Here is an 11,988-nt window from a genome sequence, read left to right as displayed (position 1 = left end):
TCCCAGAGCCCTGCTCTGCAACAAGAGGCCACCGCAATGAGAAGCCCGTGCACGGCAATGAAGAGTAGCCCCCACTTGCCGCAACTAGAGAAAGCCTGCACGCAGCAAGGAAGACCCAACGCAGCCAAAAATAAATAAATAAATAAATTTAAAATATATATATATATATATATACACATATATGTATATTCTGAGAATCACTTTGCTGTACAGCAGAAATTAACATTGTATATCAACTATACGTCAATAAAATAAATTTAAAAAAACAAAATTGGTGATGGATACACAACTGTGAATATGCTAAAAGCCATTAAATTGTATGCTCTTCGTGATCAAATTGTATGGTATGTGAATTATATTGCAATAAAACTATGAAAGAAAGAGGGAAAAGGAGAGGATGGGAGGGAGAGGGAGAGAGAAAGAGAAGGTGAGCAAGAAAGAGAAAGAGAAAGAAATAGAGAAAAGGAAAAAGGAAAGAAAACCCCAAACTCCTACATAGAGAGAACAGCCATCCTGGTTTGCCCAGGACTGTCCCAGTTTTAGCACTGAAAGTCCTGGGTCCTGTGAACCTCTCAATCCAAGGCAAATCGGGTTAGTCCTACCATGTCCCACAGAGGTCTGGCCTCCGTGGCCCCTCCAACCTCACCTCACTCCAGCCACTCCTCTGAGCTCATCCCTCCCTTCTCTCTGCATGGTTGCTCCCTGATGTCATTCAGGGTTAAGCCTAAAGGCCACACCCATAGAGTACCCCTCTGGCACCACCCTCAATAAAGCGCCCCCCACCGGGGCACTTGTTATCAGGTCACTGTTTATTTCCTTAAGGCATAACCGATTATTTTCTATCCCCTCCTCCTCCATTCAACTTTAAGTGCTGCCTGGCAGGCTTTCTGGTCTTATTCACTGTGGTCAGTCCCACGCCTGTCCCATGAAAGTGGCAGAGGACCTGGCACCTGGCCGACTCTTAAGAAACACCAAATAAAAGCACGGGTTCAGGACTGAACCAGCTTAGGACTCTGCATTCACACACGTGTGTCACACTTTAAATCCTCATTTAAATGATGAGGTGCTGCTGGACTGGGCCCTTTGCAATGACAAGGTGTCAACCCTTTGCTGGTGCACAGCAGGGGCAGGCCCTGAAATTTCTAGTCGAGCGTGAATTGAGGGGTGTGTGTGTGTGTGTGAAAGAGAGTATGCAAGCGGTTGAGCATGCCACTGAATCCACGTGCGTATCAGCAAGGCCATGACCAGCATACCTCCTGGGACAGACTCGTGTTTCAGATTGCAATAGGCCTACTCATCACGTGGCCTTGGACAAGGGTCCGGCCGAGCCGCTGTTTCATTGTCTATCCCGCATCTCCCGTCAGGGTCTCTGGCAGGATCGACCTGGCACAGGTCCCTAGCACACAGTAGGTGCAGGCTTAGCTTCAACCAGGCCTCCTCCCCAGTTTATCAAGTGTTGCCCAAGCCCGCTGCTGCTGCTAAACTCGGGGACATTACATAAGTGGGTCACGGGTTTGTGGCCCTGCGGCTCCGGGTGGGCACACAGTATCGTGCAGACAGAGAGAAACTTCGGGCAGGGTGGAGCTGTGCCTGGGAAAGATGAAGAGGTTATTACTGCCTTGCGATCCCACTTTCTCGCTGCACACAAGCTAGGGAAGTGTGTCTGAGCTCACGTCTGTGAGTGCGTCGTCCGGCGACTTGGTGCGCGTCTGCGTGGACTCATTCGCGGGTCGGCTCCACACGGAACCCGTCTTCCTCTCTGAAAACCGACGGCGGGGCGGGGCCAGGTGCGCAGGGGGCGGGAGCCAGGCCCCGCGGGGCGGAGTCCACGTGGATGACGCTCAGGGCCACGCCCCCACCTTGGAACAGACCCGGAAGCGGCGGCGCCCTTAGGGGAAGATGGCGCCCTCGGGGCTGAAGGCGGTGGTGGGGGAAAGTGAGTGCCGCCCCCTGGGGGCGGGGGGCCGGGTGCGCACGGACTCTGGGACCCAAGCGGCGGGGAGTTGGGGGCCTGGCTGGGCGTCGAGCACCTGACGCTCGAGGGGGCGGACGGGGACTTGGCCTCAGCTGGATGTCCCGTCTCTCCCTGGAGGGAGCGGAACAAAGTTGGGAGACAGAACTCCGGGGACCCAAAGGAATCAGACTAAGGGTGGCGTAGACAGGCGCTGGGCAGGGACTCCTGGGACCCCTAGGGTGCCAGCTGGGGGAGGGCACAGCTGGACATCCAGACTCCCGGATCTCTGAGCCGGGCGAAGTCCGGCGAGCTGGACTCTTGGGGCCCCATGGTGCGGACGGGGGCCGGGCCTGGGTGCGCTGGTCAGCGACCCCAGGTGGTGAGAGTGCTCAGGGGGCGCGTCCGAGCCCCTATCCAGGTCCATGGGTGGGGGACGCCTTCCTCCTTGCCCGGTCGCTAAGAGCCCCATGCAGCGTGAGGACCCAGGCATCCTGGCCCTGCAGGCTGGGTTCTTGGGGGAGGGGTGGAGGTCGCCCCCTCCCCCACCTCCGGTAGTTCCGGCCTCAGCGGCTCCTTCCGCCCTGGCCGTCATGATAACTGTGGACACGGCACTCTTGCCAGGCGGGGCTGCCTATCCACTCCCTCCACTAGGCAGGGCCCAGTATGGCTCAAACCCCCAAAACCCCAACTGAAAAAGGAGCCTCCTACATAGGAGTTAATGGGGAGACAGGAGAATCGCTGATTCCATTTTACAGATGAGGAAACTGAGGCTGGATGTTGGGTAATGGGATGACCACAGCCAGGCATACCTCAGACCAGGGATCCAGGGGTCCTGCGTTCTGGTCCAGGGGAAACTGACGGAGATGGAATAAGGGTGTGGCTGAAATATACAGGCCAGGAGTACTTGAGTAGCAGATAGGGAGGCTGAGAGCCCAGCTCTGGAGGCAGGTAGACCTGTTATGTGAGTCTTGGCTTTCCACTTATTCGTTTATCTAAAGCATAGTTATCCAGTGGCTACTTATGCCTCAGGCACTCGCCACTTAAGTGCTGAGGATGCTTATGCAACTTACTTCTCTTCTCTGAACCTCAGTGGCCCTGTCTATAAATTGGGGGTGACTAGGAGCTACCTCACAGGACTCGGGGGAGGAGTAAATGGGAGTTCAGATGGAGGTCCAGCCCGGGACCCAGAAGGTTTGGGGGCACGGTGGGGCCAGAGGACCTGGCATCCTGAGCCTGCCCCTCACTTCCCTGCAGAAATTTTGAGCGGAGTCATTCGGAGCGTCAAGAAGGATGGGGAGTGGAAGGTAGGGCTGAGACTTGGAATGCCTTGTCCAAACCCATGTGGGGGGCCCTGAATGTGGGACTCCCTCCAACTCCTTGAGGAGGTTGCTGGTCCACAGAGGTGGGGTCAGGTGGGCCAGTCTGGGATGGGGTGGAGTGGGGATGGGGTCCTGGGTCCTCGTGTTCAACCAGCTCTTGAAGCTGTCAGGCCTGCCCACTGCCCCAGCCCCTCCTCAGGGACAGCTTCAGCCTCTCCCGCCCCCTTGTCTGTCCACCGGTCCATCTGTCCATCCATCTGGACAGGTGCTCATCATGGACCACCCGAGTATGCGCATCTTGTCGTCCTGCTGCAAGATGTCAGACATCCTGGCTGAGGGCATCACCAGTGAGTGGACACTCCCACCCCATGCTGCCCAGATGGGACCTGAGTGTGGGATCCCCTCAAATTCTCCAGAACTCCCAAATATGCAGCTTACTGCACAGACAGCCCTGATTTGGGAGCCCATGATAGGCAGACTTCCCATGCAGGGCTCCCTGGCTGTGATCTCTAAGGGGTCAGCCTCCCTGGCTGTGCAGCCCCTGTGTGTGGAACCCCATGTAGGACTCTCAGTGCGTGACCTCCAGAATGGATAACTTTCTGTGGGCGATCCCCAGGGGGTATGACTGTGTGACCCCCCGAATGTGCAGAACCCTGCCCATGTAGCTCTTAGCCGTGTGACCCATGGGTGTGCACCTCCTGCTTAGGACCCTTAGGGGGTGCAGTCCCCCTGCTTCACCCCAGGATCTGACCCTCCTTCCCAAGTGTCCAGCTCCCTGAGTCAGAGACTCCCCATGTGCCCTGGCCTCACTGCCATCCACATGTGCCCCTTCCTCTGTTCCTACTAGTTGTGGAGGACATCAACAAACGGCGAGAACCCATCCCCAGTCTGGAGGCCATTTATCTGCTGAGCCCCACGGAGAAGGTGCCTATGTGAACGGGTGTGTGCGCGCATGTCTGCAGTGTAGGGGGGGACAGGCAGCTGGCTGGAGGCTGGGGCAGGGGATGGTCGGTCTAGGGGCCAGGCCTGGAGAGTGATCCGCATTCCTCAGTCGGTGCAGGCCCTGATCGCAGACTTCCAGGGGACCCCGACCTTCACCTACAAAGCGGCACACGTCTTCTTCACCGACAGTGAGTGAGGAGAGCCAGTGGGGTGGGGGTCAGGGCGAGGGGGTGTGTGGGCTGCCCTGGCCTGATGCCCCCTCTTGCTCACCCCAGCCTGCCCCGAGCCCCTGTTCTGTGAGCTGGGCCGCTCCCGGCTGGCGAAGGTGGTGAAGACGCTGAAAGAGATCCACCTTGCCTTCCTCCCATACGAGGCTCAGGTACAGCCCAGCCTAGTCCTGGGCAGGGGTGGGGGTCTGTCACTAAACGTCCCAGGTTCCCTCAGAAAGAGGCACCGAGACAAGTAAAGGGGACACTGAATCAGAAAGCAAAGGAGCCAACACCGGGCAGAATGAGCTCGTAGCGCTGTGGCACCCGGAGTTCTGTCCCACTGGGCAACGGCAGGGGGCAGCATAGAGCTCACCTCAGCGTCGTCCCACCCAAGTTGGAGGGGGCTGAGGTATTTCTCCACCTCCTCCTCTAGACAGGAGTTGGGGGCTGCCCCAGGCCTGCCTCCTAGATGGCAGAGCAGGCTCCAGAGGCCAGAGGAAGCCCCGGGGAGTGGCAGATGGCGGCTGCTGGAGTTGGGCAGGGGTACACCTCCAGCGGCGGCTCTGTGCCCTCCCAGGTGTTCTCCTTGGATGCCCCGCACAGCACCTACAATCTCTACTGCCCCTTCCGGGCCGGCGAGCGGGCACGGCAGCTCGAAGCGTTGGCCCAGCAGATCGCCACCCTGTGCGCCACACTGCAAGAGTACCCGGCCATCCGCTACCACAAGTGGGGACCCCACCTGGATGCCACCCTCTGACCTTGACCCCATCCTGTTTCCAACCCCAGCCCCAGTCCTCACCCTGGTCCCTAACCCCATCCCCGACCCCCAGTCTGTGCCTGGCCCTCCCCAACCCCAGGCCCTGAGCTCCCCCACACACATCTGCCCACCCCACCCTCAGGGGCCCAGAGGACACGGCCCAGCTGGCCCACGCCGTCCTAGCCAAGCTGAACGCCTTCAAGGCAGACACTCCCAGTCTGGGCGAGGTGAGGGGGCTTTCTGGGGAGGTGGGGGGAGGGCCCAGCCAGGGTCAGGGTCAATGTCCTCATCCCTGCCCACCCCCTCCACCCCAGGGCCCTGAGAAAAGTCGCTCACAGCTACTCATCATGGACCGGGCGGCCGACCCCGTGTCCCCACTGTTGCATGAGCTCACCTTCCAGGCCATGGCCTATGACCTGCTGGACATCGAGCAGGACACGTACAGGTGGGTGGACCCCAGGACTCGCCATCTGCCATCACTGTGGCCCTGGGTCCTCAGCCAGTGCTCCCGACCCTCATGTCTCCTGCTCCCCCAGGTATGAGACCACGGGGCTCAGTGAGGCCCGGGAGAAGGCCGTGCTGCTGGACGAGGACGATGACCTGTGGGTGGACCTACGGCACATGCACATCGCAGATGTGTCCAAGTACGTGCACGTGGTGGGCGCGGGGGGTGTGGGCTCTTCCGCACGCGGTCCCCGCCCCCTCCCCCCGCTTTGTGGACCGGGCACGTGGCCTCCCGCTCTGGGTGAGCGCCCCTCGACGAGCCACACCCCTCCGCTGGCCTCCCCGATGCGTCCCCATTGTGGGCTCGCACGTGGCCTGTGTCTCCTGGCTCCCATCCCCTGCCCGTGCAATGCCCCTCCCACTCTGCCGTCAAACTGCGGTCTTGGCAGCCGTCCCCACCCTCCTCCCTGCCCGCTCTCACCGCCAGGAAGGTCACGGAGCTCCTGAAGACATTCTGTGAGAGCAAGAGGCTGACCACAGACAAGGTAGGGTGTGGGCCTGTGTCAGGGTGGGCAGCTTGGGAGAAACGCCCCTCCCACGCCCCCCCCAAAGATGGGGGCGGGGCCTCAGTCTGGATCCCTAGCCTGCAGCAGGGGCCTCCGGTAGGCAGGGCCTGGCTCACGTCCCTCCCTGTCCCCAGGCCAACATCAAAGACCTGTCCCACATCCTGAAAAAGATGCCACAGTACCAGAAGGAGCTGAACAAGGTGAGCGGGGGCGGGGAACCTGCCCCCTCCAACTGCCACCCCGTCTCCACCCTGACTCAACCTCTGTTACCCCAATTCCCACCCCTGCCCCTCAGTATTCTACGCACCTGCATTTAGCCGATGACTGCATGAAGCACTTCAAGGGCAGTGTGGAGAAGCTGTGCAGTGTGGAGCAGGTGGGGTGAGCCCGGGGCAGGGGTGGGGTCTGTGGAGGGGAGGCTGGGCATGTGGGGGCGGGGTCTGTGGAGGAGGCGGGGTCTGTGGGGAGGCGGGGCCTGCGAGGGAGGCGGGGGCTGTGGGGGCGGGGCCTTGGAGGGGCGTTTTCTGGGGTAGAGTATGGCTTGTGGGGGTGCCAGGCCCATGGAAAGGTAGGACCAGGGTAAGGGGCGGGGCCTATGGAGAGGTGTGGTCTGTGCGAGGGGTGGGACCTCTCTGCGAACACGTGTAGAACCTTCAGAGACCTGGTGGTAGGATGAAATGAAGCCCAAAGATCTTACCGAGGCCCCTGGGATGTCCCTGCCCTGCCCTGTCCCCCAACATAGTGGCTGACCCCCATGCCCCACAGGACTTAGCCATGGGCTCTGACGCAGAGGGCGAGAAGATCAAGGACGCCATGAAGCTGATCGTGCCGGTGCTTCTGGACGCCGCGGTGCCAGCCTACGACAAGATCCGGGTTCTATTGCTCTACATTCTTCTACGGAACGGTGGGTAGGGGGCAAGGGGGCGGCCTTGGTATACCGCCACTCACCGCAGTCTCCAGTGATCCTGGGACTCTCTAAACCCCACAGTTGCCCTGTCCTCGGGATGCCCCCAAACCCCACAGATACCCCTCTGGACCCTGGGCCTCCCTCCATTGGCCTCCGTTGGCATGGAGAGCCTGCAAATCTATGACGTCTCCAAATTTGGCCCCCTCAACTGATTCCAGAGGATCCCCCAGTCTACTACCCCCTCTGGGATTCGCATCCAGAATTCTAACATCAGGAATCCCCCCGCGCCAGCCTGGGTGGCTCCGCTGGTCCCGAGGGCCTCTGAACTGTATGCTGCTCATGGTTCTGGCACCTCCTCACCCCACCGCAAGCCCCTCAACCCAGAAGCGTGCATGGCCACCTCTGTCCCCCCACCCTCCCCTCCCCCCTGCCACCCCGTGAGCGTCCCATCCACGTCCGCCCGCCCGTCGGCCTCCTCCAGGTGTGAGCGAGGAGAACCTGGCCAAGCTGATCCAGCACGCCAACGTGCAGGCGCACAGCAGCCTCATCCAGAACCTGGAGCAGCTGGGGGGCACTGTCACCAACTCCGGGGTATGCTGGGTCAGAGACTGGGAGGGGGAGGCGGATATGGGGGTGGGGCCGCCTGGGGAGCGGGCACTGAGTCAGAGGGCAGTGACTGGGGGCGGAGGGCACATCACCAGGGCAGGGATACGCAGGGCATGATGTGGTTCTTGGAGGACAGGGAGGCTTGAGTGGGGGGTCTGGGGACCGGGGGGCACCAGGGCTGTCCCCAGCCTCGGCGGTCATAGGAGAAACAGGGCGGGTGAGGCGTAGCCAGAGCCCCAGTCCGTGTGGTCCGAGTCCTGGGGGCGGATAGCCGGGTCACCAGCATGGGGCACACAGTTGACCCTGGGCTCCCAGAGGTCTGAGGGCCACCAACCCGGCCGGGACACACATGGCAGCTTCCTGTGCTCCGATCTCCACACATCCCACTTCCCCTGACCCTGCCTCCGCTTCTGGCCGCGCGCATCTCTCATGTTCTCCCCTCGCCGGTTGGTCCTCCGTCTCTCTCCCAGGCACCCGTCTGTCGCCCTGTCCGCCACCTCTCAGTTCCCTTGTTTCTGTGTCCTCCCACATCTGTCTCCATCTTTCTCTCTTAGTCCTGATCTCTCTCTTTGTCACATCTTTGTCTCACTGCCTCTGTATTTCTTCCTCCCTCTCTCTCATTTTCCCTTCCTCGCTCTCTCTGTGTCTGTCTCTCTCTCTGTCTCCCTCCCTCCTTCTATCTTTCTCTCTCGTTCTCTGTTCCCTTTCTCCATCTTTGTCTGCAACCTTCCCAAGTCCGACAAGCCCCCAGCCCCATTTATGACCCGCCTCCTTCTCCCTGATTCCCCCACTGACCCTGCCCCGCCCCACCCCGCCTGTAGGGCTCTGGGACCGCAAGCCGGCTGGAGCGGAGGGAGCGCTCGGAGCCCACCTATCAGCTGTCCCGCTGGACCCCGATCATCAAGGATGTGATGGAGGTACCGCTGGTGGGGGGTTGGGGCCTGACCCCCACCCCCCGCCCCTATCCAGGCAACGCCCAGCCCTCTTCCTGCTCACCGTCCTAAGCCCCCGGGCTTAAGGGGAAATCCTTCATTATGGGCATCCCTGTGGCATCCGATTTGCTGTGTCATGGGGGCATCCCAAGCCCACACTGGAGGAAGTGGGGTGTCGGAGGGGTCCCCCATAGGGGAGCTTCATTTCCTCTCCACCTGCTGGTCCCCTCCTCTGTCCCCCTCTGTTCGCTCCTGCCCCCCCAGAAAGCCCCCTGGGTCCCCCTTTGCCCTCCCCATGCCAGTCCCTGCCCATGCTGGGAACCAAAAGCAGCGGCAACAAAGAGGACCAGGCCAGGGACCTGGCTTCCTGGCTTCCTGCCGTCTGTGTGGAGTCCTGGCGCCTCCGCCTGCTTGGAGGCCAGTGACCTTGGCCCCCGTATCCCCATGGACTCTGGATGCTGAGACTCCTGGGTACCTGAGAGGCAGGGAGCTCAGAGTCCTGGGTTCCCATGAGTCTGTGGGTCCACACTCCTGGGTCCCTGAGGAGCTGAGCGGGAGCAGGGTCCTTAAGAAGCTAGGGGCCCAGGGTCCTGGGTACCTTAGGGGCAGGGAGCTCAGAGTCCTGGGTTCCCAAGGGTCTGTGGGTCCACACTCCTGGGTCCCTGAGGAGCTGAGCGGGAGCAGGGTCCTTAAGAAGCTAGGGACCCAGGGTCCTGGGTCGCCAAGGGGCTGGAGATACAGATGGTGGCTCCTGTCTGCCAGGACCTTGGCCCATGAACACACCCTATGGAGGGGGCTCCAGACCCTGGGCCCCTCTCTTCAGCCTCCTCCTCTGGCCCCAGGATGCCGTGGAGGACCGGCTGGACCGGAAGGTGTGGCCCTTCGTGTCTGACCCTGCACCCACGCCCAGCTCCCAGGCTGCCGTCAGGTGAGGCCCAGGGATGCCCCCCCCTTCACTGTGCCCAGGCCCGTGGGAGGTGAGGCTTGGGTATGGGGGTGGTGGTCTGCTGTTGAGACTGACCTTCCCCTGTCTCCCCCGGACAGCGCCCGCTTCGGCCACTGGCACAAGAACAAGACGGGCGTGGAGGCACGGGCAGGGCCCCGGCTTATCGTCTACATCATGGGCGGTGTGGCGATGTCAGAGATGCGGGCCGCCTATGAGGTGACCAGGGCCACTGATGGCAAGTGGGAGGTACTTATTGGTGAGTGGCCAGGACTGGGGCCCCTGGGCTGGGGTGGGGCCGGGAGCCTGCCCCTGTGTGTGTGGGTCCCTGGGGGACTGACAGCTGCGTGCCTTCTGGGTCCCCAAAGCCTAGAGCCTCCGCAGGGCCTGGATGAGAGGATACCGGATACCTGAGGGGCTAGGGCTTGGCTTCCCAGGGAAGGGGTCACCTAGGAGTGGAGCCCTCTCTTTCCAAGGGGTGAGCCTTCTGAGTCCTTAGGGTCAGGGCCTGGTTTCCCGAGCACCCCACCTGGGGGGTGTCAGGGGCCGAGGCCGTTCCCCCAGCCCCATCCTCCTGCCCAGGCTCCTCACACATCCTCACCCCGACCCGCTTCCTGGATGACCTCAAGACGCTGGACCAGAAGCTGGAGGACATTTCCCTGCCCTGACCCTCCCACCCCCGCCTGACCCGCCCCCCTCCCTTTTCAGAGAAATAAACTCCCATCTTTCTGCCAGCTGGCACCCACCTCACTTTCTTTCCATGGGAGCTAGATGGGGACTGCCACCCTTGGGTCCCATTCCCTGACCTGTGCCTCAGGCCCCACCCCACCCTGTGGTCCTTCCAGAGGGCATCCCAAGCTCTAATTTGAATATTGGCTCCAAGATCTACTAGCTGCTAGGTTTTGGCCAACTTCTTGGGTTCCCCTTCCAAAAACGTGGGGGCCAATGATGGCAGTGGCTTTGCAGAGGAGGTGAAATGGCGCCGAAAGCTGACGGCACGGGAAAATGACAGCAGCTGCTCCCCTACTGGTACTAGGGTTATCTCGGCTGCTCCGATGGGACCATCAGTAGTAGTAGTAACAAGCAGAACAGGCCCTGTATCCCAGCACCCCCAGCCCTTCCGGAACTGTCTCAGTGGGGCCTGGAGCCACACAAGGCCGGGGGTCTTCTCAGCCTCCTAGGATCAGAATCTGCATTTGTGTGAGGATAGGAACACAGCAAACGATGCCCAGTTCCTGCCCCAGAGAGTAGGAACTCCCCCTGCTTATCCTCCTCCCCAACCCCACTTTCTCCAGGCTGTTCACAGGGGCTCCTAACTGCAGGACTTATCAGACCCTTCACTGGGTGTGTTAGTTTGCTGAGGCTGCCATAACAAAGTGCCACATTCCGGTGACCTACACAACAGAGATTATTCTCTCACAGTTCTGGAGACCGGGAGTCCAAGATCAAGGTGCCGGCGGGGTTGATTTCTTCTAAAGCCTCTCTCCTTGGCTTGTAGATGGCTGTCTTTTCCCTGTGTCCTCACATGGTCTTCCCTCTCTGTGTGTCTGTGTCCTAATCTCCTCTTCTTCTTTTTTTTAAAAAATTTATTTATTTTAATTTATTTTATTTTCGGCTGCATTGGGTCTTCGTTGCTGCACGCGGGCTTTCTCTAGTTGCAGCGAGCGGGGGCTACCCGTTGTTGAGGTGCACGGGCTTCTCATTGCGGTGGCTTCTCTTGTTGTGGAGCTTGGGCTCTAGGCGTGCGGGCTTCAGTAGTTGTGGCACGTGGGCTTCAGTAGTTGTGGCGCACGGGCTTAGTTGCTCGGTGGCATGTGGGATCTTCCCGGACCAGGGCTTAAACCCATGTCCCCTGCATTGGCAGGCGGATTCTTAACCACTGTGCCACCAGGGAAGCCCCTAATCTCCTCTTCTTATAAGGATACCAGTCATATTGGCTTAAAGTCTACACTTATGACCTCATTTTGACTTAATTATCTTTTAAAAGTCTCATCTCCAAATACAGTCACATTCTGAGGCATGGGGGTTAGGATTTCAGCATATGAATTTTCTGGGGACACAGTTCAGCCCATAACACTCAGCTAAAGTGAGATGTGAATCTCACGGCCTGAATAAGATAGATGAAGGCCCTTCTCTCTGGGGCACAGACACACAGCCAGGCCGGCAGTCTGTGGCACAGGTGGCTGTGGGAGCCCCAAGAACACGGTAATCCACTCAGTCAGGGGCAGCCGGGGAAGGCTTCCTGGAGGAGGTGGCACTTACGAGAATGAAAGTGAAGAGAAGTCTGGGAAGGGAGGGGAGGGCACAGTGGAGGCAAAGGCAAGAGAGCGGAATGGAGCCAGAGGGAAAGGTCTTGAGGGACGACAAGGTCTGAGAGCCACCTGGGGCCTGAGTGAGGATTTGGCCCCT

At 60.1% G+C, this 11,988-nt stretch overlaps 1 protein-coding gene across 1 annotated transcript; it reads left to right on the top strand.

Moving 5' to 3' along the window:
* Nucleotides 1–1,871: 1,871 nt before the first annotated feature.
* Nucleotides 1,872–10,320, top strand: STXBP2 (syntaxin binding protein 2). Its single transcript, XM_068534964.1, has 19 exons — nt 1,872–1,936; nt 3,209–3,258; nt 3,539–3,620; nt 4,121–4,197; nt 4,325–4,403; nt 4,491–4,594; nt 5,002–5,150; nt 5,324–5,408; nt 5,496–5,626; nt 5,718–5,825; nt 6,113–6,170; nt 6,326–6,391; nt 6,487–6,567; nt 6,957–7,095; nt 7,580–7,689; nt 8,526–8,621; nt 9,479–9,564; nt 9,681–9,838; nt 10,162–10,320. Exons 1-19 carry the CDS (start codon nt 1,900–1,902, stop codon nt 10,245–10,247), a joined length of 1,782 nt encoding a protein of 593 aa, XP_068391065.1. The 5' UTR covers nt 1,872–1,899; the 3' UTR covers nt 10,248–10,320.
* The last annotated feature ends 1,668 nt before the right edge of the window (nt 10,321–11,988 follow it).

Source organism: Eschrichtius robustus, chromosome 2, assembly GCF_028021215.1.
Source record: "Eschrichtius robustus isolate mEscRob2 chromosome 2, mEscRob2.pri, whole genome shotgun sequence".
NCBI lineage: Eukaryota > Metazoa > Chordata > Mammalia > Artiodactyla > Eschrichtiidae > Eschrichtius > Eschrichtius robustus.
This window is presented reverse-complemented; position numbering and strand designations above follow the sequence as displayed.

What these genes read in the sequence shown, in the direction of transcription:
- STXBP2 (XM_068534964.1), top strand. Translation starts at nt 1,900, where the DNA reads ATGGCGCCCTCGGGGCTGAAGGCGGTGGTGGGGGAAA. An exon ending in TCATCAAGGATGTGATGGAG is followed by an intron (nt 8,622 to 9,478) that starts GTACCGCTGGTG and finishes CTCTGGCCCCAG; the next exon opens with GATGCCGTGGAGGACCGGCT. An exon ending in AGCTCCCAGGCTGCCGTCAG is followed by an intron (nt 9,565 to 9,680) that starts GTGAGGCCCAGG and finishes TCCCCCGGACAG; the next exon opens with CGCCCGCTTCGGCCACTGGC.